The sequence below is a fragment of the Motacilla alba genome, chromosome 3 (genome assembly GCF_015832195.1).
Source record: "Motacilla alba alba isolate MOTALB_02 chromosome 3, Motacilla_alba_V1.0_pri, whole genome shotgun sequence".
Taxonomy (NCBI): domain Eukaryota; kingdom Metazoa; phylum Chordata; class Aves; order Passeriformes; family Motacillidae; genus Motacilla; species Motacilla alba.
This window is the reverse complement of record NC_052018.1, coordinates 62,170,806-62,198,409: the sequence shown is the minus strand read 5'-3', so window position 1 is coordinate 62,198,409 and position 27,604 is coordinate 62,170,806. Positions and strand designations below refer to the sequence as shown.

At 36.8% G+C, this 27,604-nt stretch overlaps 1 protein-coding gene across 9 annotated transcripts in view; it reads left to right on the top strand.

Annotated features, from left to right (window-relative positions):
- The window catches only part of ADGRG6 (adhesion G protein-coupled receptor G6), a 111,076-nt gene that overhangs the window by 61,556 nt on the left and 21,916 nt on the right, over positions 1-27,604 (top strand). For all 9 annotated transcript variants that reach the window (XM_038131054.1, XM_038131048.1, XM_038131052.1 and 6 more), the window contains 11 exons: positions 2,637-2,722; positions 4,101-4,153; positions 4,234-4,284; positions 13,191-13,333; positions 14,029-14,143; positions 17,208-17,269; positions 18,614-18,821; positions 19,285-19,450; positions 22,702-22,842; positions 25,873-25,989; positions 27,104-27,149. In XM_038131054.1, the coding sequence (XP_037986982.1) occupies positions 2,637-2,722; positions 4,101-4,153; positions 4,234-4,284; positions 13,191-13,333; positions 14,029-14,143; positions 17,208-17,269; positions 18,614-18,821; positions 19,285-19,450; positions 22,702-22,842; positions 25,873-25,989; positions 27,104-27,149 (1,188 nt within the window). The remainder of the gene's footprint in view (positions 1-2,636; positions 2,723-4,100; positions 4,154-4,233; positions 4,285-13,190; positions 13,334-14,028; positions 14,144-17,207; positions 17,270-18,613; positions 18,822-19,284; positions 19,451-22,701; positions 22,843-25,872; positions 25,990-27,103; positions 27,150-27,604) is intronic.

Here is a 27,604-nt window from a genome sequence, read left to right as displayed (position 1 = left end):
TGTGTCATCCTCAGCTCCACTACAGTATGTCAAGCTGTTAAGTTAGATGTAGAAAAAAACCCCAGATCATCTTATCTATTAGATATTCAGTTTGTAGATTAAATGTAGAAGTAGCTGTCTTTCATCCTTTAGATGTAGGACTATTTAGCATATGAAGATGTTTGATGTTTTGGAATAATAACTTAATTACAGTAGAAGGAAATTTGTAATATCTTAGTGATAGTAAATGTCATTAATGTGTGATTTCTCATATTTGTGTACTTCTCTAAGACAGCTCTCATGAGACTGTGTGGATAATATACTGGTTTCGATGTATTTTATATGATTTAATGACAATTTATTGTTTGGGAGTATATGAATGGTTTTTACTGACATATTTTTGAGGATTTCACTTTCAAAAATAGAAGATTTTTTCAAAACTAAGTGCTTGAATAATTTTCCTAACAGAATTTTTAAAAATACTCACATTTGATTGATCGTTATATTTTTGTAGTTGGTGGTGGGTATAGGGAGCATTGTTTTCCAGGCTATTTTTTTTCCAAATTTTCTTTGGCTGCCTTTCACCAATTTTTTTTTTTTTTGTCACTCAGCATTTTGAGATGGAATTTCAACTGTTTAATTTGAAGAGGGATAAATAAGTTTTAGTTTTTACTATCTACTTTACAGTCTCCTGAGAGTATTTTAAAATGCAGATTAGTTCTTGTTCTTTTTTTTTTTTGCCTCATTTAAACATGCTTTGGGTCACCATCCCTGCACCCACTATTGCTTAGTTTGTAGTTACTGTGTATGATTTTTAAAATAATTTGCATATTCCTATATTAAGGTGATTTTGTAACTGTACATAATTATCTAAGTACAGTTATAATTAGACATATGAGTTTTTGAGTATCTAATGCATAATTTCTGTATGTGTGTGTCTGTATGGCACATATAAAAGGTACATTATAGATTTTAAATTGAATATGTGTTCATACAGAGAGATATATACATACGAAGGACATCTAGGTCTTCCAAGTGTTTTGAATTTCCCCTAAGTCCAAATTTCTACTTCCAAAGACCTAATTTTTAATCCTTTTTTTTAAACGATTGCAGTAATAATAAACTAAAGCCCATTTTCAGATTAAACTATGCACCAAATTTATGTGCCTCCTCAAGAGAGTTAAAAAAGACAGTAAATCAAAACAAAGTTCATTCTGCTTATATCAAAAATTTAGTCATAGCTTACCAAAGAAGGTGTCTAGTAAACCATCTTCTTTACTATTTTATCATAAAAGAATTTTTTACCAATCTTAATATTCATAAAATTAATTCCATATTGTAAAGAAAGAACAACAGTCCAACCATTTCATGAATAGTAGCCAATGCATGCACACTTAAACTGGAAAATACTGACTTCAAACTTTTTTCCAGGTGCCTTTACTTCAAGGTCTTGTACAGTAATTATCTATGAAGTTGTAAAATTATGACATTTGCTCCACTTAGAATAAAAGATGTTTTATTTAATTCCTAAAGATAGAGCAGTTCCTTTCCAATCTGAGACAGAAAGGGATTTCTGTATAACTATTGTCATGTCCTGCTCTGTCCTGTGTAGTTTGTCTGTAAGATTAACATAAGATTATATAAATGCATGTATCTGTGATCAAGACCCACAGCCTTGGTAACTGCCCAAAACCAAGCAATGCCACAAATGCTCATAAATGCAAGTGAATTGATCCAGAAGTTCTTAATCCTCCCCCACATCCTGGGAACTTTCACCCAACTAGAGCTTACAGAATGTTTAGTAGCTTAATGAAAAAAAACAGGCTTGTGGAAAGTACAGACTTTTAACACAGAGCATAACTATGAAATGAATTGATGTTATTTATTAGATGTGAAATCTTGTAATGCTGCCTACCCACTCATGAGCTTAAAGAGAATTTATATTTACCCAGTGCCATTTCAAAACAGTTTTCTGAATATAAAATTGCACCAAGCCAAGTGTTACACATTTTGTGACTGAAAGATGGTTTGTTCAGCTGCCAGTTTTGTAAAGCTAGTATGGGTTCTCCTACTGTCTGGCTATTGCCAGGCCTCAGAGCAAGCCTGTACTTTGGAAACAAGAGCTCTGTATCCCTACTCACACCTAATTCTGTTCTCAGTTACCTTGCTACATTTAATTGATGAGCTTTATTTGCTCTCACAATATTTAAACTCCAATCTGCAGTGGTTCAATTCTGGAACATCTAACAATATTATAACAATATGCCTAGGAGCAGAATTTATCTGTGTTTTCAGACTTCATTAATTATAATGAAATTCCTGACACTGTCATGAACTTGATTTTACACAACACATTAGAGGCATATGCAAAATATTATTTAGATGTATGTTGTCTGTGAGTTTCCATGTCATATTTCAAGTGCGTCTGAAAATACGGAGCGGGAGGGAATTCTTGTCAAAATCAACAGGACTAGTGAGAATGGGCCCAAACCTGCAGGACTTATTAATTTCAGAGTTTAAATGCCAACAAGAGTGTGAGGTGGCCTTGTATCTGGGGTTCAGCACAATTTTTATATTAATCATGAAGCTAAAACCTCATTATTAAAAAGCTGAATTTGCTCAGTTTCTAATGTTATAATGCTGTTTTTTATGGACAGGTGGGCTATTCTACAGGATATCTATAGTTGTCTCTAGTTCCAACCCCAACTCAGTGTCAAAAGTACATGATGTCGTTGCAGAATGGGTAAGTTAAGTTTTCTTTCCTGTGTGATTACATATATGAGTCTGTCCCATCACTGTTATCAGTTGGAAAAGAAAAAAATAAAAAGAGACCACAAAAAAAAATCTTCACATATGTTCTCCAAATATATTTCTTTTATTTATTTGTTCAGTAATAAATTCAGGTCTAGCTGGGGCTCTTCAGCACTATGGATAAAATTTGAAATGTCTGCACTATACTAGCTAGCTTCCGAAGAAATGCAGATAGTGAGACAGATTTTGGAAAGTATGGAGAAATCAGAATTGTCCACAAAAAGAGGTACACGTCTGGGTTCAAACATCACTATACAGGACAAAAACTTTCTCCCCAAGTGCTGATATGGTTTTGAAGCTATATTATGGCAGAAATAATAGAAACACCAGGCAGTGTTGATTTGTGTGGAGCAATAAACTTTTCCAATTTATCCTAATGTTTGCTGCTTCAAAAGGTTTCTGTCATAAGTCAGCAGCTGAGGTTTCTAGTAGTCCCTGGGTTTTCAGCCCATTTTAGCAGACACAAGCTTGTCTCTGGGTGAGGTATTTTTGAAGTTCTTGCCTCTAGAAGTTCTTCTTGTCTGAATAATAGTTCACATAGTCCTACTCACACAATTTATAAAATCTTTATACCAACTACTTATGCAAATATATGATATCATGAAATATAACAACTATTTTTTTTCATTAAAAAAACCTGGAGATTTCAGCTATCAGAAGCTAAGGAATCCATAAACCAGAATATATATGAATATATATATGAATATATATATATATGAATATATATATATATATATATAGTAATTTACAAAATAGAATTGCAGTCATGCACACCTGCCAAGGCTGTTCCCTTAGCAGCAGTCCCCATGCAAAGTACATAGGTGCCTGAGCCAAAGAAACTAGAAAGGTGTAAGAGTATGCAAAGGTGTTTCTTGGAGGAAAACTGAGCAGCTGTTGAGCACTCAGAATAAAGAGTACAAGGTCTGAAAATTAGATCATCATAAGTTTGAAGACTTTCAGGTGAAAATTTAGCTGATAGCTTTTTCAGTAAATATGTTCTATTCAAAGTGTATCAGAGGATTTAAGATGTGGAAAAGAGGGAAAGAAGGAAAAGGTCAGGATCCTGTGCACTCACCTATTCAGTCAGTCATGACCTCATACAGATTTCCTTCTGTCTGCTCAAAAGCCACATCTCTCACTACCAGTTGTACAACAATCACCTCACTGAAAAGTGAGTGTTCTCTTTGCTTTGCAAAACTGAAGGGGATTTCTCCAGGGGCAGAAGGGTGAAATTCTAACACAGCTTTAAGCAACAAAGAGCCCCATTAACATCTCACCATTCACGTGATCAATGTCTTCCTGTTTTTCAGCTGAACCGTACTTTCCAGAACTGGAATTACACTGTGTATGTGGTCAATATCAGGTAAATTAAGGAGGAAGATATTTATGCCGTATTCCTTTGGAGAATTTATCCACCCTAATTAATGTCTGTTTTATTCATAGCATCCACCCTGCCATAAGAGAGGGAGCAAGACAAAAAAGAAGTATTAAAAGGTAATATTTTGAAAGACATTTTCTCAATAGAGGCAACAGCTGCTCTTGCAAGTGGCTTTACAACAGGCTTTATTGTCTCTTATTGGATTCATTGCCTATTATTTGGCAGATGCTGCAAGTCTGTAAATACATGACTACTGGCAACCTCTGTGTTCTGAATGTTCTTAGAAACCTAATACTGGTTATCATGTTTGTTTTGGTTTAAACCTACCACGTTTTAAACCCTGACAGATAATTTGTTCAGAACTCAGGTTTCATCTGTCACAAAACTGAATAGATACAGGATATTTAAGTTGTACAACACACCCAGCTTTCTTTACCAACAAGTTTTGGTACACTGGTATCTGTCCACTGTCTCTGCATTTGTTCTCTTGAACCAGACACTCTTGAGTTAATAGACATCTTACTAGATGGAAAACACTGAAAAATCATGCTAGAATTGAAGCTAAATGAGTGTGAGTTAAACTATTTACCATATGCTCTCATTTCCTGACTACTGCTGGGCTTGGAGGCGCTGGAGTTGGAACAACCTCAAAGGCAGCCAGAGAAAGTTAGATGGGTCAACCCCCTGAAAATCTGGCCTCCATGGGCTTCTTTGAAAGCAGCAGGCTGATTTCTGAGGGATGTCTGGAGACGGAGGGAATCTTAGGACCAGATTAAGGAGAGGAAACCAAAACATAATTAGTCTTCTGAGGATGGGGCAATAAGTGGTTATGGGATGTATCTGTTTGAAGTGTAGGCAAAAGTCCTGTTAAAGAATTTTAACTGCTGACTCTTGAGAACTGCCATGATAATGGCAGTAAAAGTTGGGCTTTTTCATATCAGAGCCCAATATTCCCAATTTACCATCAGGAAGTAGTAAATGGTGCTTCTAGGTTTCAAGAGTTTGCCTAGACATGAAAAGATCTGTAGAAAGGTAGTATCCCCTTCCCACATAGCCACAGCAGAAAGACAGCTTTTATTGGCAAAACCTTTTAACTGGTACACTGTAAGCCCAGTCTCTGAATGGGCTATTTTGCTGCTTGACCTAGATTTACAGTAGGGTGTAGTGATGTGGGTAGGATTTTTTTTCACACGTCTAAATGATACAGTTATGCCAGCAAGGCCTTTCAAGTGGAGACCACACCTCAGGTCTTACCAACAATCCAAGACTGCTGAGGAATGTAAAGCTTTCCCCATCCTTATTCCTGTATCTTTTCATGAGTCTAGCAGCTGAGCTGTACACCTGATTTCTTCCTGACTCACATTCCCACCATCCTGACCTCTGGTTATTTTTCTTCTCCCTAGTCCACTCAAAAAAAAAAAAAGCTTGAAGAGGCAGAAACTATTTTAGTAATTTCACTTTCCCATTTGTTTCCTTTTTCTCCCTTTTTGACATACAGTGAATATGCCACTAAATTACTTCTCCTAATGTATTACTCTTATGGGGAAGTAACCCCATCTCTATTTCTTTTGTTCGTTATATGTAATTTCAGAGGCAATGGAATTACATATTCATAATATGTCATTTTTTCAAAGAAGGCCTCATCTAATGAGAAACTAGCCTTCTCATGGGCTCTAGTGGACTTTGTGTCAGGGTCAAATGGCATTTTTTCATCATTCTGAATAATTTAGCAATAATGCTGGTCATGTCACACCAAATTTCAATGTTCTCAAATAATCAGGAGTGTCACGCTGTGAATGTTCTCTTAAGAAAACAAAACAAAACAAAACAAAAAGACACATCAGGATCCGGCTCAACCTCGAATTCCAGACGGCATAAAGCAAGGATAATCAAAAATTTAAGTGAGCTACATGATACGTGACTAACAAAAATTATGCTTTTTACACACTGTGTATGTACATACACATGTATAGAAATATATACACACATGATTTTCTGCCTTTTTTCATATAGCTTCCATGTCTTGAGTACATTTTCATGCGTCATTTACCTCTTACAGAAGAAACATTTGAAAAAATTTGGTTGAAGCATCTTTAGGTTTTCTGTGTATATATCTACGATTGTACTTCCCTCCCTTCTGAAACCAAAAAAAGATCAGCTTCCCAGTAGCCTTCAGTGTTCTTGGGTTCAGTTACCAGTTCCTTACTTCTTTGAGGCTCCCACATCTGTTTCTGAATTTTCTGGGGAAGAAATCTGTTGAATTTTTGAAGATCCATAAAGCAAACCTTTTCTCCTACTGCTTCCGGATAATTGTTGTCAAGATTCTTTGTTAGACTTTCCTTGGATTTTTCCTGAATAGGATTCTTAGGAAATCCTGCAAGATGCTAGGGTAACACTTGAGAATATAGAAGATTAGCAGTTTAGACGGTAGAAATTCTAAATACCTGATGGAAGTAATGGTAATTCCTGACTGCCTAGGTGATTCACTGAAATGTTATACCTGAATTCTTGAATGTAACTTGCTCACAGTGTGATTTCATGCAGTTATTATTAATTTAATGTTCCTGTAAATTATTTCTGTGAGAAGTTGTCCATACTTGCCAAATATTTTCTTATTTCTTCATTTTGGATAGTCAAGGATAAGTCTGTTGCAGTCTTAGACATTCTGCTATTTCCCTTAGATTTTAAGTACTTCTTGTTCTATTTACCTTCATGTTAATCTAAAGAGAAATTCACCCCACAGTTAAAATTTAAGATCTAACATACAAATATTATGGCCTTAACTTTATCTTTTACAGAAGTGAACATGGTAGTCTTAACTCTTAACTCACTAAGCCTTATTTCTCTTTTCTGAATTTTCTACAAGATCATAGCCTTCTTTTTTTTCAAGGCAGTATAATAATTCTTAAAATTGTTCTTTGAGAAGGTTTTTCCTCTCTTTACATGAATTCATATTCTTGTAATTCAGATCACATATTTTTTGCATTCCTTTCGTATTAGTATTTTATACAGCAGCTTAAAAAACCCCCAAAACCAACAAAACAACATCCCCAAGCATGTTCTATGCATTTTGCTTTGCTCCACCCATATTTACCACACTGCTTCCTCATCAAGGAACTTGAGCTGTCATTCTCCCCACCAAGTCTTCTTGCATGTGAAAGAGAGAATCGTTAGAGAGAATGATTCAGAGAAGAAATAGTAGCAGTAAGTGGGAGGTAGGAAGCTGGCTTTTTTTGTCACATTAAAAATAGGTGTTTTCCAAAAAAATATTTTAAACTACTGCATTCTGGAGAAGAGCAAAACAAAACAAAATTATTGAAGTGGATTGTTGCTCTTTCATTGCTGGGTTGTATGAGCTGCAGAAATCCAAAGTACACCGTGCGTGCTAGGCGTTTATGTACCCAGTGACGAGAGACAGAGTGCCAAGTCCAAAAGAGCATATTATTATCAGCACCTCTAATACTGTGACATCTCTGGATGACAGCAGTATGTATCAAGCTAATACTTTGGTAGATTATTAACTACTTTAATAGACAGAGTCTTAAAAAAGCTATATTTGACTTCATGTCAGTGTTCAATTTTTCCCCTGATTGTAGTTTCTGCCTCTTAATGAGAGGGCAGCTGTTCAAAATAGACAGGAGTTCAGCATGAGCTATGGATATAGCTGTTTCTTTGTCCCCATTGTTTTTGCACAAACCTTTGAAAATGAAACCAATTTATGGATTTTATCCAAGTGAACCAATTTTGTAGATAAACTATAAATATGTTTGTTTCTTTCATTAATTCTTTGCCTTTTATGACTCTGCAGCTTTGTCAAAACTTCCTGTGACTGCTGCTGCTGCTTTTCTCAGAAAAGTCCTACTGATCCTAGGTTTTGTCAGATGACTACATAGGGCTGCCTCACAGTAGGGGAACTGGTCTTTAATAAGGAGTTCAGCTCCCTTGCTTCTCCTTTCTTCTCTTATTTTGCAAGCAATTTTGAGAATTCAGGCCCTAATTAATTTATGAATTTTTCTCCACTTAACATACATTAAGTTTATGCTTGTTACAACTTCCACTGCTTGATTGTCACAATTTTGGCCTATTTCCAGTGTTGGGTTGCTCCTTCTATGGGAAACTATATTAATGTTAGTACTGTTAAACCTGTCATCCAAATTACAAACCACAGTGGTAGCCATCTGCGTAAAAACTACTAAATCTAAACAGAAATCCCTTGTCTTGGAAATGAAAATAGAGAGGAAAGCAGTTAATCAGGACTACCCATGCCCAGTCCTGCTCTTTTGAAGTCTGTGGGAGTTTTGCCACCAGTGTTAGTGAGGCATATTCAGGCTCCTGCATGCTGTGTTCTTGGGTGTTGTTTTGCTTAATGGAAAGTGTAATGCACTTGGATAAAATGTTAATTAGATTGTGTAATGGTTTTAGACAAGAGGTAACTACACTAGAACAGCATAATTTTGGTTTTCTAGTCCTAAGTAAAGTATTGGGCTTTTAACATTCTTTGTAGATTACTTCAAATTATTTTTTTATGAAATAACTTTGCTATTCGTGTTATAAATGAACATATTTGTGATGTCTGTTCCTATTTCAAAAGTTTTCTGGGTTTCTACCGGTGAGGTTTTACAAAGGATTTGGACCTGGCCCACCTCTACTTCACACAACTTCAACTTCAGTGTTACTGAAGGTAGTAAGGGACAGCCTTTACTCGGGCTGAGAAATATTTTTAAATGCTGCATAACATGTACATTATATGTAATATTTCTGTTTGAAAAACCAACAAAAAAGAACCAAGTGAAAATCCTCAGGTTTCTCCACAATGTCCTGCTGGCATCTTGTGTCCATGACCTGTGAAGAAAGCCTTCATCACAGATAGAAGAATTTGGGATTTCCTTTTGAGTGACTGAAGGATGATCCCTTCTTAGTCTCCTGCTGAAGCTTTCTGCCCTTTTGCAGCTTCCAATGACTTCTTTTGTTTTTCCACTGACTTCAACTAGATTTAGTGAAGATCTGACATTGTTAGATGCCATTTTTAGAAAAGCAGTGTATTGGAGAATAGGGAATGGGGGTTTTCTTCATTGCTCCAGAGCATAGTGCAAGTGTAACCAAAAACTCATTTCAGCAAAGACCAGCTGTTCCATGTGAAGGATTCCAGTCCTTTCTCATTTGAATTTACAGCATTCTCTAGTAATGAATAGCCTTCATACCAAATTAGCACATATTATAAGTGCTTTCTGTTGAAAAGCTGTAGTTGATTGTATTCCCACACCAGATCTGCAAGGAGGAGCAAGACCCAGAGACACAAGCCAGGGCACGAGGCGTGACCATGGTGCTTGCAAAATTCTTCTGCTACAATGGTCATTAACTTAAAAGGAAGGCTTAGGATGCTTTAATGCTTTTATTTTTAGTAGTCCAAAAAGTAGCTGCAATTTTTTGTTTTGTGTCATGAAGTCTCAGATTTTATATTCTAACTATAACATCACCTTCTCCAGGGAAAGGAAACTCTTCATCCTTGACATTTCTTTGAATGTGTCTGTTATGTCAAGTCATGTTTTTTTGCTCTCTGTTTTGAACACTTTAATGTGTTGCAGTCAAAATCACCTCAAGTAAAAGATTATTCACAACTCAGATGCTTCTGTGGAATGCTTTTAGTTTTCCTCTGCTTTCAAACTTATTTCTGTCTTACTCTGTGAATTTTCTAACATTTTGTCTGCTCTTTGTATTGCATCTTCACTGAGTGACTTATGGAACAGTCAGTTCTTTTTTGTCTGTCCAGTTAATGCAAAGTAGTTAAAACTTCACAAGTGACTCTGCAGGCCTACCTGTGCAGCCAGTCTTCAGTTATAGCTATCCATCACCACTTATCTTCAGAGACAACATAACCATGAGATTAGTAAAGAATTTATTGTTGACATTTGAAAGCTATTTAAAATATGCCAGGGTAGTCAGCTCTGAAATTCCCAGGACTTTTAGTGGAAATTTAGATTCCACAAGTATTTCGGTTCTTTAAAAATAGTTCTTTATATTCTTTAAATCAAGTTATACTAACTCTGAAGGAAATTAAGAGTGATTTGTGAAACAGTTAGACAACAACAGTAATTCAGTATTAGTTCAGCCTGTCTAGTACAACAGAAAGGAGAAATGTGCATTGCTAATTACCAGCTGCATCTCCCTAGGTGCAAGGCAGCCTGTGCAGGGTTCCCGTGGTTTGTTAATCCTTCCTCCGGGCTCCTTGCAGGGCACAGCAGCGCGACCACAGCCCGTGTGTAGGCACGCTGTCCTGGAATAGCTCTGAGTCACGCTGCCGGAGAAGAAAGCTGGCTTTGTGGTCCGGGCCATGGCAGCATAGGCTCCACCACTGCCTCCTGTGCCTCTGATGAGGATGCAGCTTCGTAAATTCCTCTCTCTGAACCAGGTTAGCTCAACAGACCAGGACAAAGTGGGATAGACACTGGTCTTCCCAAGCTTTTCTGCTTGCTCCAGCTGTCACCATTTCAGTCAAAGAAAAGAGAAGCGTACTAATCCCTGTTGTGTTTACCTACACCACTGTCAATTTTTTAAAATTATATTGATGGCAGTAATGTTGGCAGTACAGGTTACTATAGATGATGTGGAATTTGTAATTGATTGCTGCTGTGAGACTCTATCTGCCTTTATATGTCACACAATAAAAGATTTAAAGTTGGGTGTAGCAAATCCAGTGACACCAGCAGAGCATGGCAGCGTTGCCATTTATTTAAGTGCAGGCCTACTGTTTCCCAAATTGAGAATTTGCTCTTCACCATTATAATGTTTTCTTCTGGGATCTGAGTGTGACAAAAGTGGAAGGAAGCACTGAACTTCATATTGCGTCAGCTGTCAAGTTAAAAGGTATTTATTTAGTCTGGGAAGCTAGCATGAGTCATTCTGAAAAGTTTGTAGAAATTGTTTTCATCATATTATGGAGTAGGCTCTTATTATACACTATACATTACTTGTGCTTTAAGAATTTCTCAGAAAACAACAGATTGGTTTAAGGGATTCTTTTTGCCAGTGCTTCACAATCAATACTTTTGTCTGTAATTTTTCAGTATAACTGCAACCAGTTCTACCTCATCTATCATTGTCCCTTCTATTTTGTTGGCATTGTCCTTCCTCACAGGTATGGATACTAAATATAATTTTGGTTAGTTGGGAATCCTAAAACAGGCAGCTAAGCAGTAGTGGTGACTGTTCAGAATGTCTGTTCTGCAGCCAGAGTGCTGAGGTAGGGAGTGGCATCAGTATATTAAGTTTTCCTCTTCTGAAGTAAAGGGAATAGATGACTGGAGCCAGAATCTTTTAGGAAAGATGGTTAAATGCCAGGAGACTCTGGGGCTGAAGTACTGGAGGGCTGAAGGAATTGGCAATCCCGTAGGCAATTTCCATACTTCTGCTAAAAATAAATGCGGTAATAAATTTGTGCTTGTAACACATCTGAGGTATACAGAAAAAGCCTGCTAATGCATATCCACCCTACTGAGGCTCTTTGCCATATAGATGTTAAACACCCCACAGAGACCAAAGGAATGTTAGGAGGAACTCGGTATCTCTGGGAGCAGGGAAGGAGAGACCTGGCCTGAGATAGCTGGAATTTCTCTGCTAAAATACATCCCCTGGGAAAGGAGAAAGCCAAGCCTGCAGGTGGTCACATTTTTATCTTTCTTCTCCAGCAACATGTAACCAGTAAAACAGTGAATATGTCAAGAAAATTAGACACATCTGGAAAGTGCAGTTCTGAGCTGTCATCATGGGGATGTCTTTCTGAAAGATTTTTTTAGTTGAAGTCCTGGTCTGTCTAGGAAGGAGTACCTGAAAACCCTACTGGCCCTCTTCAGCACCCCTACAGATTTTTTTCTGCTGCTTTTCATCCCGTAGGCCACAAGCCCCATTAGCTCACTGTTGCTTTCGTGCACAGGGGGCCACAGGTGAAAGCACCCCTCATGGGTGTGTGCTCTGCTCACTGTATGTGTGCTGGCAGTGCCGCTGCTCCCCACGCTGCCAGGAACAGCTCACACACTCCAAAGGTCTGTCTTTATTCAGGCTGATGGGTATCCAAGGGCAAGGCTAAGATGAAGACAGCCCAAAGCATGTTTGCTTTTTCCTTTTTTCCACATTTTGGCTTCCATGGACATCCAATGTTCCATGCTTTAGAGGCTTACCTCCTACTAGCCAGAGCCAAGCAATGCTCTTGGGTACCAACATACTCTCATCTCCAATATTTCCTTTTGTCCCAGGAGGAAACTTCTGTGCCTTCCACTCTGGGCTTATTTCCTGTGTCCTGCTAGAACTGGTTTGCTGTTCATGATTTCCCTTCCAGAAAAGCAATGTTTTTGGACAAGGGTGGGGCCTGTTTTATTTTGTTCACAGGAAAGAGTCTTGGGCTCTTTGAACTACTTCTGATGTCCAAGAAAGTAGCAGTGGGCTACAATACAGAAACAGCTATTAGTGCTCAAACTCCGATTAGTCATCTGAGGAACTCAGCTTTCCTAATTATGACTAAAAGCTTCAGAAGTATGTCAGGGTGTTTTTCACTCCATAAAAAAACTTGAGAGATTTAAATGTTAGGCATCTGTTCTTTGTTAATCTCCTGGTCTTTCTCTGTAGTCAATGTAGAGGTGGATCCTCTGGAGGATGACTTGTCCCACCCTGACAAGTTTTGTGAGGTGGGAGGAATCAGCTCTTAAGTTCCTAAGCCATTAGCAACCAGATGTTTAGAATTGATTACGGCCCATTTAGAACTCATAACTCTATGGTTTCATCTTCTGAACTCTTCTGAAAACATTTTTTAGCTCTTTTGATGAGATGCTTTCTAAAGGTAACTAGAAGATGAAATTTCCCAGCCATATTTTCTTGTCATGGCCCTATATATACAAAAATACTAATTTACAGATAATGAGCAACACTGTTTTGGTGACACTGTTCCATACTCAGAAAACCAGAGTTTGTCAGATATTTTTATTTCCACACATTTGGCCTAACTGAAACACTTGGATAATTTTCTTTGCAGTTTTAGTGCTTTGGCTCTTCTGGTTTATAATTCTACCAACAACATCAATTTAGAAGAGGAAGACATCCGACAGAAGCTCATAAGTAATAATCGAACCATGGAAGAGGGATATCAACTTCACGCTGTGGATGTTGATCCAGTGGGTAAGTGGTGTTCAGCTTTGTTACACAATGGTTTTTTTTGCTTGTTCATAAATAAGCATCTTCTGTGTTAAAATAATCACACATTTCCAAACAGTGTGATGGTTTCAGATTTTAAATTGTCCCTATAAACCCAGTTGTTCCACTAATCTCAAAGAGCCATGCTCAAAATACCACTTTTAATGCAAAGTTGTCCAAATTGCTTGAGTCAATGTCTTGCTGTCTGGTTGAAAGAGGCTTGGAGGTTCCTGACAGCTCCTCTTGTGGTTTGAGGATAACAAAATATGCTTTACAGCCAGAGCTAAAATGAGACATTTTGGACCTCCAAGGCCCCTCATCTCCACTTCTCAATGGTGTTTGTGTTTCTGACAACAGTTGCCCTTAATCAATCTTCTTTTAGCTCTCATCTCATCTCATTCAGCTTCTACCAAAGATTGTCCTTCCTTTGGGAGGGAGGAGGTGGAGGCTGCTGGAGTGCCGATGGATGCAGCATACACATTCAAGTCTTACCTTTGAGCAGCAGCAGCAGGGATGATCCCCTGCTGTGCGCCCCTCTATTGCCACTCTATTGCAAACAACCAAGTATTTCATTTTAGGACAATTTTGTGCTGTAGGCCCGTTGATGAGCTGAGGACAACAAATGGAAGATGATTAGATGAAGAAATTTACTATTTACACTCATATACTCATTTTTACAGAAAAATGTTTAGCTGAAGAAAACCCTCCAAACTATTTTTGGCCAGATACCAGGCCTACTGTGACCAACTTCACATTTTGCCATGGGAGCTCAGTTCAGACTGCATCAAGAACCTGGTAGGTGTTCAAATATCTGAGAATCTGAGTTGTTTCTGATACAACTTTCTGGTTATGTATAGTTATTATTTAGTTATATATAATGGTTGTTGTTGGCTGGTATTGTATTTCAGGAAGATTTTTTCTATACCATGAGAGATTAGGTAGGTGCAGTAATAGTTTGTATTTCATTGATAAGAAAAAACTCATCTACCACTTCTGTAGGGCATATTGAGGCCCACAATTAATACATGTTTAAGGTGACTATAACAATAAAATCTTCTTACAGAATGAAACTGTTTTACTCAAGTCACAGAATCATAGAATGGGTTTGGGTTGGAAGGGAGCCCAAAGATCATCTAGTTCTAAACCCTCATGCCATGGGGAGGGACACTTTCCACTAGACCAAGTTGCTCAGAGCCCCATCTATCCTGGCCTGGAACCCTTCCAAGCATGGGGCATCCACAACCTCTCTGGACAACTTGTGCCAGTGCCTCACTACCCTCAAAGTAAAAACCTTTGTGTCTAATATCTAGCTGAAACCTAATCTCTTTCAGTTTAAAACCATTTTCCATTGTCTGGCCACTACATGCTCTTGTAAAAAAGTCCCTTTCCAGATCTTTTGTAGCCCCCTTTAGGTGCTGGAAACTCCCCAGAGCTTTCTCTTCTCCAGGATGAACAACCCCAACTCTATCAGGTTCTTTACAGGAGAGGTGCTCCAGCCCTCTGATCATTTTTGTGGGCCTCCTTTGATTTGATCCAGCAAGTCCACATTTTTCTTATCTTGCAGGCCCCAGAGGTGGATGCGGCTGGATGCAGCCAGGATGTGGTTGGCTTTCTGGACTGCATCTTCCACCAACATCCCCAAGTCCTTCTCTTTAGGGCTGCTTTTAATCTTTTCCCCTCCCAAGTCTCTAATTGTGCTTGAGATTGCCCTCACCCACATGCAGGACCTTGCACTTGGCCATGGCCTTTATGTTACCATACCCAAAGCTTCAAATTTGCTACCACTCCACCACTACTATGTAACTTGTGTAAGAATTAGAATAAGATTCTATGAAGATGAGCCATGTATTTGGCTTAATCCCAAACACCTAATCTCATTAGGGGAAGAGTAAAAGAAATTGTGAAACAAATGTTTTGCCAGTAGTAAGTCATAATTGAAGGTGAGGATAATCTTATGCTTAAAGATTTGAACTTGAGTTTTTAAGGTTTAAGAAATTTTCCCTAATGTAAAGGGTTTTTTGCAAACACCTACAAAAGACTTTGACTCTTTATGTCCATTTCCCATTTGTAAAATGGGAATATTATTACTTCTGTTTATATATTACCAAAACATTATGGCTTTGATCTCCTTTTAGTGCCATAAACATGGTTATAATGATGCAATATTAATTAATTCTTTCAGTATTTAGGATGATTACTATTAAATGCAATATATTAGTCTTATCCACCCACATTGCATCTGGAACATGTTCTGAGAAGACCAGATCTCTTACTTTTTCCAAGTAGTATGGTAACATGGATATGAATCAGCTTTGAGTTTCAGTTCCAAACAGGAAAGCAACCCGCATTATACTTAAATAACTCACTTCCTCAGCCTCCTAATCTTGTACAAGAACTGATTCTGACTGACCAACTTTTGTTGTAGAGTGAGTAGGGCAGAAATCAAATTGGTTTTTATGTCAGAGCCTCAGAATCATTAAAAATTAGGGTTTCTGGCCTTTGCTGTCCAAGTATTGCTTATCTTTAATATTCATTTGTGGTCTACAAATGATTGTGTACAGCATTTCTCATTTAAAAAAAAAAAAAAAGGATCCTATGTTTGCCCTGTGCTGTGCCTTCCTTTCTTCTGCCTCCAACAGCTTTTGCCAATATGGAAGGCGGTGAGATTTGTGTGGAGAGAAGAGGAAGCTCTCCTAAAAGTCTCTTCTAATCATCTGCATTCCACAGTAGATGATTACCTGTGCTGTTACAATAAATGTGATCAGCTGAAGAATAATGTTATTTTATCATGTGCTGAGCAAAGGGATAAATTTTTCCCATTTACCATCCTTCCTTTTCCATGCTGTGACAGCATGATTGTCTTTAAAGAAACTGAGGCAAAAGCGTTTTTAATTTTGGAGCCATTTTTACAAGGTGGCAAATATGATTAAGAGATTGGAGCATCTCTCCTATGAGGAAAGGCTGAGGGAGCTTGGCCTGTTCAGCCTTGAGAAGAGACACCTGAGGGGACCTCATCAATGTCTATGAGTGTCTGAAGGGAGGGTGTCAAGAGGGTTGGTCCAGGCTCTGTTCAGTGGTGCTAAGCAATAGGACAAGGGGCAACAGACAGAAACTGATGCACAGAAGTTCCACCTGAATGTGAGGAAGATCTTATTTACTGTGTGAGTTACCAAGGACTAGAATAGATTGCCCAGAGAGGGTGTGGAGTCTCCCTCACTGGAATTACTCAAGAACGGTCTGGACTCAATCCTGTGCCGTGTGCTCTGGGATGGCCCTGCTTGAGCTGGGCGGTTAGACCAGATGCCCACTGTGGTCCCTTCCAACCTGACCCATTCTGTGATTCTGTATTTTGCTATGGTAAGGCTTTAAAAAACAACAACAAAAAAGGAATCTTTATATCTGCCCCTAACTTTGGACCTGGATCCAATAGTTACTTACCCTAGTTTTCATTGGTGGCATAAATTTATACCTTCACATGGCTCCTGTGCCTGCTCTTATGAGAGGCAGTATGTCTTGCTATTGACTAGATCAAAGCCATTTATATCAAGGAGAAATTATAGAAACAGCATATGACTAGGCCATAATAGTGGCATAATAGTTTGTATCAATATTTGGGTCTTTCCTGAAATACAAGGCCAGAATTTCTGCTAAAAACTGGAGTTCCTCTCAGCACTATAATTTAATCAATCATATATTTTCACTGTCAAGTATACATATTGTGTTTCACTAGGGGCCATGTTGCTATGAATATTGGGAATTGAGAAGAGTAACCCACTGTGAAACCTACATAAGAATTATGAAATATTTATGTAATTTTGTTATGATATTTCATGTGAATTTTCTCATTTTCCCTCTTAAGCTATTTGGGTCTGCAGAATTATACGTCATACTGGGGTCAACCTGATCTTAGAAATTGCACAGGTGGGTATATTAGTGTTGGTCTTTGGAAGAATATATTTTCTCTTTATGCTAAGTTCTTTAAAAATCTTTCTAAAAAATCAGTGCAAAGTAAATAATTCAGCTCTGGGGAAGTGCACCCAAGTTCAATTCAGCTCACCCGTTTAGAGCTCTGGAAACCAATTACTGAATTAAATCAAACTCCTCAGGCAATTTAATCAAGAGTAAAGGAAGGTGGTATCTTACCTCTATTTGATATTCAAGTTAGGACAAATTTTTAAATATTTTGAACGCCTGCCAGGAGAAAGGTTCCTGCTCTCTTCACTGGACTTACAATCAGATACTTGCAGATTTATTCTCTGTTTCTAAAATACCCTTTTATGTCATTTTGGCCATGAAAGAGTAATAAAATAAGAGGACAACAATGTTATGGTCCCTTTTTTAGTGCTAAAGCTAGTGAAGAGAATTATACAGTCATATGTATAATATGCAGAGCACCTGCAGTAAGCTCTTTTTCTGAATTGCTGTCTTGGAGAAGCCTCTTTTGGTGTCCTAGGGAGCCTGGCTACCTGAGTACGTGCAGTAAGATTATATGAAAAACATCATGGCATGTAAAATGAACATTTCACAGTAAATATATCAGAAAAATGTGTTATAAAAAACAGCCCACAGCCAGTTGCAAACTAAAGAAGGCTGATCTTTCAAAATCTTATTTGCAAATTCCATTAGATCTCAAATATTTTGAAGTTGCTAAAGGTTAGTGTTTATATTAGTTTTCTGTCCAGGTGGCATTGAAATTACAGTTTAACATGTTTTGCCATTGGACATGCTATCCATCTTTCCTTATCAGGAAGATTCTTGTAATGAAATTTGCTTGTGTGTTGTTCTTGCTAGGCCTCTGACAAGAGTAGCATCCTCTGGAAGAACTGAAGCATTTGCAAGGGGGTCAGACTTTCTTCAGAAAGCTTAAAAGAGTGAACACTTTTTCAGTAATAGACTTTGGATGCATTTGTTTCACTGCTAGAGTGAAACTTTTTCCCAGTGAAAAAGAAAAGAAAGCATAAGGAGGAAAAAACAGAGATACTATTCATTTTCATTCAATCACCCCTTTCTATAATAGTTCTGATTTACAAACTCAAATCAAAACAAAGAAAGACGCAGCCAGTGAGTATAGTATATAATCAGCACATCCTATATACTTTTAAAATAAATTATAAGTTTGACAAAATGATTAAATTCTATGTTCATTATATATACCATAGAACATACCCTGGCTTTCAACAGTGATGATAAAAATTTATATTTCTGGACTACTTCAGGACTGTAATGCATTATTTTCTCTTTTTGCTCAATTCTGTATGCTCACAGAAAATGCAGCAGATATTGCCAATCAGCTTCTGAATCTCACTGGTGAGGGGCAGCAGCTGACCTCAGACAAAGTAAATGACGTTGTGCAGAAGCTGAAAAAAATAGTGAACGATGAAGAAATTGATGAATCTCTGGGTTCTACCGTGGTGACAATTTTTTCCAATATTCTAGCCAGTTCAGACAGTGTATTGGCAGCCTCATCTTCAGAGTAAGTATTTCTGCGCTTGAGAAAAGCTTTTGAGAGCAAACTGCAAGCCTGTAAGGATTCATTCTTCCATGTATAGACAAACCAGAAAATCACAGTTTTCTGATTTCCATCAAAAACAATTTTCCAAAACAGATACACAAATATTTCTTCTTTTAGTGGGCATGACAACGTATTTGGATGGAAAAGAAGTCTTCTGATACATGACACAGCATAGATATAAGTATTGTCGGAAAATTATTTCAGGACCAGTGATATGTAGTCACACAGTTTCTGTCAGTCAGAAGCTTTTGTCTTCAAGAGAGGTGCATAAATTTACAGTCCAACAGTCTTCTTGTGGATACACAGATGGGTAATAGAAACACAGTAACAAGAGGATCATCTTGTTATGTGAAGAGCATGCAGAGCGTAGGAGGGGGTTTTTTCTGTATTCAGTTTTCAGAGTAATTTTTATTTCTGTTTTTAGAGCTCTAAAAACTATTGATGCCTTGGCTTTAAAGATCCATTTTGCTGGACCATCCATGAGTATTTCAACGCGAAATCTGGCACTAGGAGTGTCTTCTATAAATTCAACTTCATTCAAAGGTGGTGCTTTCAGCGTCAGTCCACAGAATAATGCATCTGATTTCCAGGTACAGAACAAGCAGCTGTATTTGAACATAAAATGTGCCTGTTGTTCCAAGTGTGTTTACTGTGTTTCCTATAAATCCACTTACAACTCCCAGTTCTCCCCCTGCTTTTATTTCCTTTTCCTACAATCATCCAAACAGATAACAGATTGATGTAGTATTTCCTTGAGTGACAGGAAACACAGATAAACTCACATTCCATGCAGATAAAAAGTAATTTGACTTATAAATCCACAACACACTTGACCTTTTTTTTAGTTTTGTGGGTTTTTTTTTTTTACTAGTGAGAAAGGAAAATAACCTTTAACAATCAGCAGTACTGACCATTGTACAATATCTAACAACTCTTTTGATGTCTTTCAGCTTTAAAATAAGACACCTATATATAGTTATCTACATATAGATTTCTGCAGATACAATAGTTCTTCAGCCTTCCAGTGCAGTTTAAATATTTAGTGCTAAAAGAAACCTAAGTCTAATCCAGTTGTCCACATATAGGTTGATTGGCTTGTACAATTTAGGGTAGCTGAGGCAGTTCAAGTCATTCATGTGGAGCTTGACCAGCCTAGACAGTCAAAATAAAACGAACAGAGATCACACAAAATTTAGGAAGGTCTCCAGTGCTACATTATCTAGACAGGATACTATAGTTAAGATATTTATCATCACCTCAAAAATATTTTTTCTTTGCTTTTTTTCCCACAAATAGAAAAAAAACCATACATCTTAAAATTTGAAACAGTGCTTGAGAAGCACATGAGCACCAACAGGATTTTCCAAAGGTTCTTTTGAAATCAGTAGTGATGAGGTGCTAAAAATTTATAAATTTCACTTCATGCCTGTCTTCATCTTAAGGCACCTAAAAGCTTTTGAAAATGCAGTGCAATTTAATTTTTTCAGTTAAATAGGAAGTTTGTGACAGAGGGAATGTAATCTCAGTTTCCTGGGTGTTTAACCATTCAAGTACAGTGAGTTTTACTTGGAAAAATACACAGAAAATATTACACAGAAAGAGAAAAAATCTGCTATCATTTAGGCCAGAGGAACTAAAACTGAATTCAACAAAATATGGCATTATAAAAACAGTTAAAGACTAATCACTAGAGTATAAGTGGAAACAAATTAATTCCTGCTACAAACTGACAACACAACAATCCTAATAAATGTCTGATCATTTTATAAGATACTATATACTGTAAAAATCAAAACAAGAATGAAGACAGAAAAATGTCTACTTCCTAGAAAAAGTAGTAGTAATATAGTAGGCTTTAGGACTTGTGCATATATGTAGACTTTGGATCAAAACTCAAATGCTTGTTTAGATAGATAAAAATAGATTCAATGTACTTGAGTTTTCACATATCTATATTCTTATCTATTTTAGCTAAAATTCCTTTGAATCAATTCTATCCAGAATTTTTGGTGATTGTAAATCTACTTTTGTTTAGCTCTCATAATAATGAAGCTCAATAGCTGTTTGTGAAGCTGAATAGTTCTTTGTTATCAAAGGAATGTTTCTCCTGCAGATTTCATCCTTTATTTATGGAAAGAGGAAAGGAAAATTCTGAAGCCAGGTTTTAGATGATCATACATAGAACAGGAATTACCATCTGTGGCTTGAGGACATCCAGGAATTTTCTCGTCCAGGAATCATTTATTACAGCACTGTCTAAATAATCATAAAATCCAAACTCCGTCAAATTATTTATACTGTTCCTATTGGAACATGAGCTTCTTCTCAGACTTTCACATTTCCAACAGCTGATCGAGAATTCTTAGCATCCTTCCTACCAGAAAAGTTGCAGCAGCTGTGGGCACTGTTTATATTTTCCATGCCTGTCAGAAAGATACTTTCTATCCCTGCTGAAGGGAGATTCCCTTGTGAAAGCCCACGTTTTTCACCAGTGATGTGATGATCTATCCTAGGCTCATCAGGGAACATTAAACTCTTCAAGCTGTATGTCAGAATGTTTCCAGGTTTTTTTTTACTATTTTTTTCTTAAAGTAGATACCAAGCAAATTTATCCATGGCAATTTGGAAAGATTCTATTTCAGTCCCCTGTGTCTTTATGTTTCTTGCCAAAACTTTGACTAAGTTAGGTTTTGGTGATTCATATTATTAAATTGTTCCTGTAATATATCCATGCTTCTTTGGAGAAGCCTCTTCTACTCTATTTGCAGACAGTGCCTAATGGGACATCTTTATCACGTACACACTTTCTGTTTACTGTGGCAGAATCAACCTCTGAAAACCTGGTTTTGAACTGCATTTACCCCTGTCAGGAGATGTCTGTGAGCTACTTCTTACTGATTTCCAAGGGTGAATAATCTGTCAATAGCCTATGACTTTTTAACTTTCTATTAGCTAATGGTGCTTTTAGAATGACGCAATTGTCCGTGAGAGGCATAAGTACATGGCCAGGATGCCTCTGGGGAAGTCAGTAGTGGGAGTTCCCATATCTCACATCTCACAGTAAAATTCTGAAGTGCTTTTACTATAGAGCCACTGTGAGCTGGCTTGCTCCCCTTCCTTCAATGGATATGGTGGCACACCTTCAGTAGGCCATGGTGGGAAAGTGATCAGTCACAGAATTGCTAATAAAATGCAGGGTTGCATCCTCTTCTATTTCTTACTCACTTGTTATGTTCCTGGGCCACAGAGGGCTTTTAGATTTCTGATACACTGCCAATAAACATTACGTTTATATGATGTCAGAAAGTGTCTTTTTTTGTGTTGCATAGCACAATAAATATGGAAAACTGACACTAATAATTTTTATATCTCCTTTCCAGAGAAACTATAAAAGCTCATAAGATAATTATTTTAGATGTGCACATCAAGCCAACTAATACAATTTAATAAAGATTCAGAGGATATCTTTTAGTTCTCAACATTGTTTGCTGTGAGGAAAAGTATCTTGAATGCTACTAAAAATGGTTATGACTGTCATAATTACCATCTCATTGTTTCCAAATCATCATTATAGCAGTGGAGGATTTTGTTTCTTCGTTGGTTTTATCTAATATCTTTTTGTATCAGAAGGCTGATCTCATGCTGGAAAAGTGGGAAACCTCCCTAGCCTTTAAAAAGTTTATTTATTGTATCAACTCTTACATAGACACAAGTCATTTTAGTGTTGATTGGTTCTAGTCCCATATCTAGATATTTCTGTTTAAGAGTGTGAACCCAGTTGGGGACAACAGATGGTTTCTTTATTGTCTGAACATGTTCTCCTGTTGTTTTTATTTAACAGATAGATTTTGACAAGGATCAGACAAGTGCCATCGCTTCCGTTGTTCTGCCACCAAGTTTACTGAAGAATTTAAGTCAAGATGAGTTTGAAGTTATATCCAGGGCTCAGTTTACTTTCTTCAATAAAAATGGTCTTTTTCAGGTAAGCATTAATGTGCTTGAAGTCACTACAGATAGGGTGAATCAAGGCCAGATGCTAAAAGTTTCCTGTAGTGTAATCCTTTCCCAGTATTTCATGAGTTACAGGGATTAAAAGATGACAGCAAATGTGGGTGCTAAAGATAGTCTTATGTTCAGAGCAGCAAAATAGTTGAAGTGCCCAAGCTGAGTTGAAGTCAGTGGTTTAACTGCAAATTCCTCTCACTTGTGAAATAAACCATTTCTCAGGGTTTATTGTGGAAAACTGAATCCCAACTGCTTAAAATGAGAGGAAAGCAGCAAAAATCTTTTAAAAAGCCTTTAATTCTGTTAAAATTCATTAATATAGCTCCTTGATTTTCAGTGGAGCCAGGTTCTTTTCTGTCAGGAGGGAATTTGGCATATAACACTGCCAAGTACTCTCCTTTCCTTGTAAGAGCTGGTTAGCAGTCATATCCAGCTGACTGCTCTATATTCAGTTGGAAACCCCAGGCTGATGGTTAGCAGCCAGAGGATTTTTGTTCACATGTATATACACTATTCTTTTCATACCTGTGTTCTCATAAGCATACCATATTTAATAGGAATAAGGAGAACAATACTTGTACCTGAAACATGCTCAGGTAGATTTGATGTTTTATTTTTTGGGTCTTATCAAATGGTAATTGTAAATACTGCCTGCATGGTAGGTGCCAAAAATATTAGGAAGAGTTTGCAGCTTGGAAAAAGAAAACCAAAACCACACTTATTTAGGAAAAATAAAAAAGAGTTAATTAAGAAGGAAACATTGTTTTGTGGGGAACTGTAAAATGTGTCTCAGAAGACTTCAGTTTGTTTTCCCATCAGTATTTCAAGTGACCTTTGGCTCTTGTGCATCCGCAGAACTCCATAGTATTGTATTGTCCCTATATTATCATTTTTATTGGCAGTGTATCCAGATTCTTCTGATAATCAAGGCAAGAAAATACCCATGACCCACAGTTGCCTTCTGAAATACACCCCAAAGTATTTTTATTTTAAATTGTCTTCATTTTAAGCCTGCTTTTGAGAAAAACAGGATGAATATCTTTAATAAAAAAAAACCCAGAAGAATACAGATGAAGGCTGGTCATAATGGCATAAAATCATATGAAGTCAGAATGTGTCCCTTAATGGTGCCAGAATGCGTTTCTAAGTGGTACCTAATAAGCCATTGAAAAACAAAAACCATAAAAATTGCACCTTAATTTGCAACTAAAATGCCTTTCATTTTTTGTGTGTTTTTCAAACTCTTCATGGGTGATGTGTTTAACACAATGAAGTAAAAATGTGCAATCCTCACATTTTTAGGAAGTCTAAAAATAAAGGAAGTTAAAGGAAAAAGGGGATTAAAATAAGGCCTACAAATAAACTCCACATGCCATCTCAAAACAAATAACTTTATCCATTAGGCATAAGAGTATTTTATTTTTATTGCATTTCATATTTCTTCCATGTGCAATTACAAATACCTGAATGCTATTAGTTGTCTTCCTTAAAAATATTCAACATAACAGTGAAACATACTTTGCAGCACTGGAGGTGGTGGGTTATTGCATTGCAGCTGAGAGAATTCCAGTAAGTTTTGGCTTGTAATTCATTATAGATGGTTCCATTACTTAGAGGACTATATAAAAGCTATTCAGGGTGGGATTCATTTCACCAAACACAGGTTTGTTCAGTGTAAACATCTATGCCTGAACTGTTGAACTTCAGCTGAACACAGCCTTATGGCTAAATAAGTAGTAATCTGTATTTTACTTTAAAGCACACATAAGAATGTATTAAATTGCCTTCACTAAAGAGACCAGCTGTGTCTCTTTTTTCTTATCTGCTACAGACAGGATCCACTGAAGCCTGTGGAAATATGTCCAAGGACTTTCATATACTTTGTCAGATGTTCAAATGTAGGTGGTAGCCAAGAGACTTTTTCTTGTCTGAATGCTAAAGAACTGCCTAGAAATTTGCATTTTCTTTCCTCTTCAATTTTTAAGGTTTTAGGAAATTTTGCCACAAAGCTCCAATATAATCTGAAATACTGTGTCTGAAAATTCTTAGATATGGTTCTTAGGAAACAGAATATTCTTCTCAGGATAACATCCACCTAATAACAGAAGCCACTGTGTCTCTCATGAGTGGTGGGATCTCACAAGCCCAGTGCTGAGGTGAAACCTGATGTCTTGTTATGTTAACAAAACTCCTAAATGGAAGGAAGCAAAGGTTCAGGAGTTTGGCAGACCAGATTTTGGGAGGGAAAGTGAGTGGCAAAAGAAGACTTTATTTTACCTAAGATCTGCCACAGGCAGTGACCAAGCTTTCCAAGCAGGCACGTAAATATGCAGGTTCCAATAGAAGCCTATCAAAAGAAAATAGCATTGCTAATGCACTTCCATTTCAATAAATAATTAGTTTCCAAGGAAACCACCTCTTCTGGAAAATTGTCAGCTGCAGGTTAAAAATCCTACTGGTCAGTGATAATGTCAGAATTCTATTTCAATTCCTATCAAATAAGACCTTACAGAAAATGCTATCCCCTTCAGTATGTAACATTGCTTTGAATTTGTTTACTACTTCATAGTCATTCATTGTAAGATTGAGGGTGATTTAACAACTATATCCAGAAAATGGTTTATTCTCTAAAAACTTTGCATTTACTAAAGGACAGTGGCGACAATAAGATAAGTGAGCTCATTCATGTTTGTTTAGGGAAATGAGCTAATCATATCATGGGTTGTTATCTGCCACACTGTTTGAGTTATAATTTTCTTTGCCTTCTAACCTCTCTCTATAATTGTGCCTATGCCTGTTTATGGCTACAAGAAAAATAGGAAAGCTTCCATGAGGCTAACCCATAATTTGATTTTATAAACATAATGTTCTTATATGGTGCGATCAAAAGTACAGAAATGCTGACGACTTACTTATTCTGGCACGCTGCAAAAATGAAACTGTGTACTCTGGCTTTTATGTTATGTGCCATGTAAGCTCTTAGTATATTTTTCTTGATCTCTTGAAGGATGCAGAAAATCCTGCCAATTTGACCAGTTTTGTGGTAGCATGCAGCATTGGAAACTTAACCATTCAGGATCTTCAAGATTATGTGAAGGTTACAATCAAGCATACCAAAATTCAGGTAAAACAAGACTGATTATTCAGAAGAAGAGGAATGCAGATTATATATGGTAAAGGCTAAGATTATAACCTGATTTATCTGGATGGATTTTGAGTAAGATCAAACTCAAATCAAAATTAAGAAGTCTAGAACAACAGCATGCAAGCACAAAATAGAAATGAATAATCTCTCCCATCCTCATACATTTGTGCTCCATTCATGACCTAACATTTATCTGCAAGACCATTGATTCTGCCCCTCAGAAGTAGTTTCTGTGCCAATAATTGTAGGTGAAATCTTTGTTAATTACTATATTCATGACAAGAGACATGAATTATTACACTGTAACTTCATAATTACTTAAATTCTTTGACCAAACATTATTTGCTTTGTTAATAGTTCCCGGAATTATTTTGTTGTTATGTGTTTTTCATCAGAGGAATGGACAGGAACACACTTATAAAAGATGACTGCAGTAATTTCAGGGAAATACAGACCAAATACAATCTTTTGGCACATACTGTTCCAGTTAGAAAATGTGTGAGCTTGACTCCGTTCTCAGTATCTAATCCAAAAGATGCACTAGCACTTGAAACATTAAAAAAAATGTTAAAAAGCAATACCTAAGTAAATTTTTTTATGTAATGACAGCCTGGTTTGTAATTTTCACAGCTCAATTGACTTTGTCTTGCATTGAATTACAATGAATATTTTAAGGTGAGGCAAAACAACCTACACATGGGTTCAGCAGGCATTTGTACATTTTCACACTTTACGTAGAGGATTCATGGAGAAGCCCTAAGAAAGTAAACAGGTAAAAGTATTTAGATTATATAAAGACATCATATTCATGAATAACTTCAGTGACAAGAAAACTTCATTATTCTGAGCATGTGTGAAAGGAATTGTTGAACAGTACATAGAAGCAGTGCTCTAGATTTTGCAATTTGGACAAATCCGTCTTTCTAGCAGAAAAAAACCTCTAATTTGACACAAGGCAAATTTTCAACAATCTAATGATTTGGATTCTTCTGCCCATTAAATGAAAATATATGCATTGCAACATCTGTTGTAAATATTGATAAGATTTATGTCTGAAGAGATATACAAAGTCTACTTTTACATCTGTTTTTAGGAAGATCCTAAACCTACCTGTGTCTTCTGGGATATGAACAAAAATGGTAAGTTTGAAAATACTGTAATTTCTTTCATGAGGGGAATAAATATGTCTGAGTTTTAAAATTGATCACAGTATTGGCTATTTAGCTTCCAAATCGATCCTTACAGGATTCAATAAAGTCTATTCAATGAAGTGTATCATTTCTTCTGGGTAACATAGTTACTTGTAACAGCAAATTTTAAATCCTCATTTTTAAATTTTGTTTTAATGAAAATGTATTTAACATTTTAAAATTTCCATTACGTTTTTCCATTTTTTTCCCATATCTGCAGTTTTTCTCTGCTCTGTCAGTATGAGCAAATTAAATGATAATGCTACTCAGACACATGAATGGTTCTTAGCCATTCTTTTAACTGTTCATTTTTTGAAGAACTGGGTTATATAGGTGTAAGATTGTGACCTTTTTTGGTCACATATGGAGACTCACATTAATAAAACAACATTTTAGACCATTCT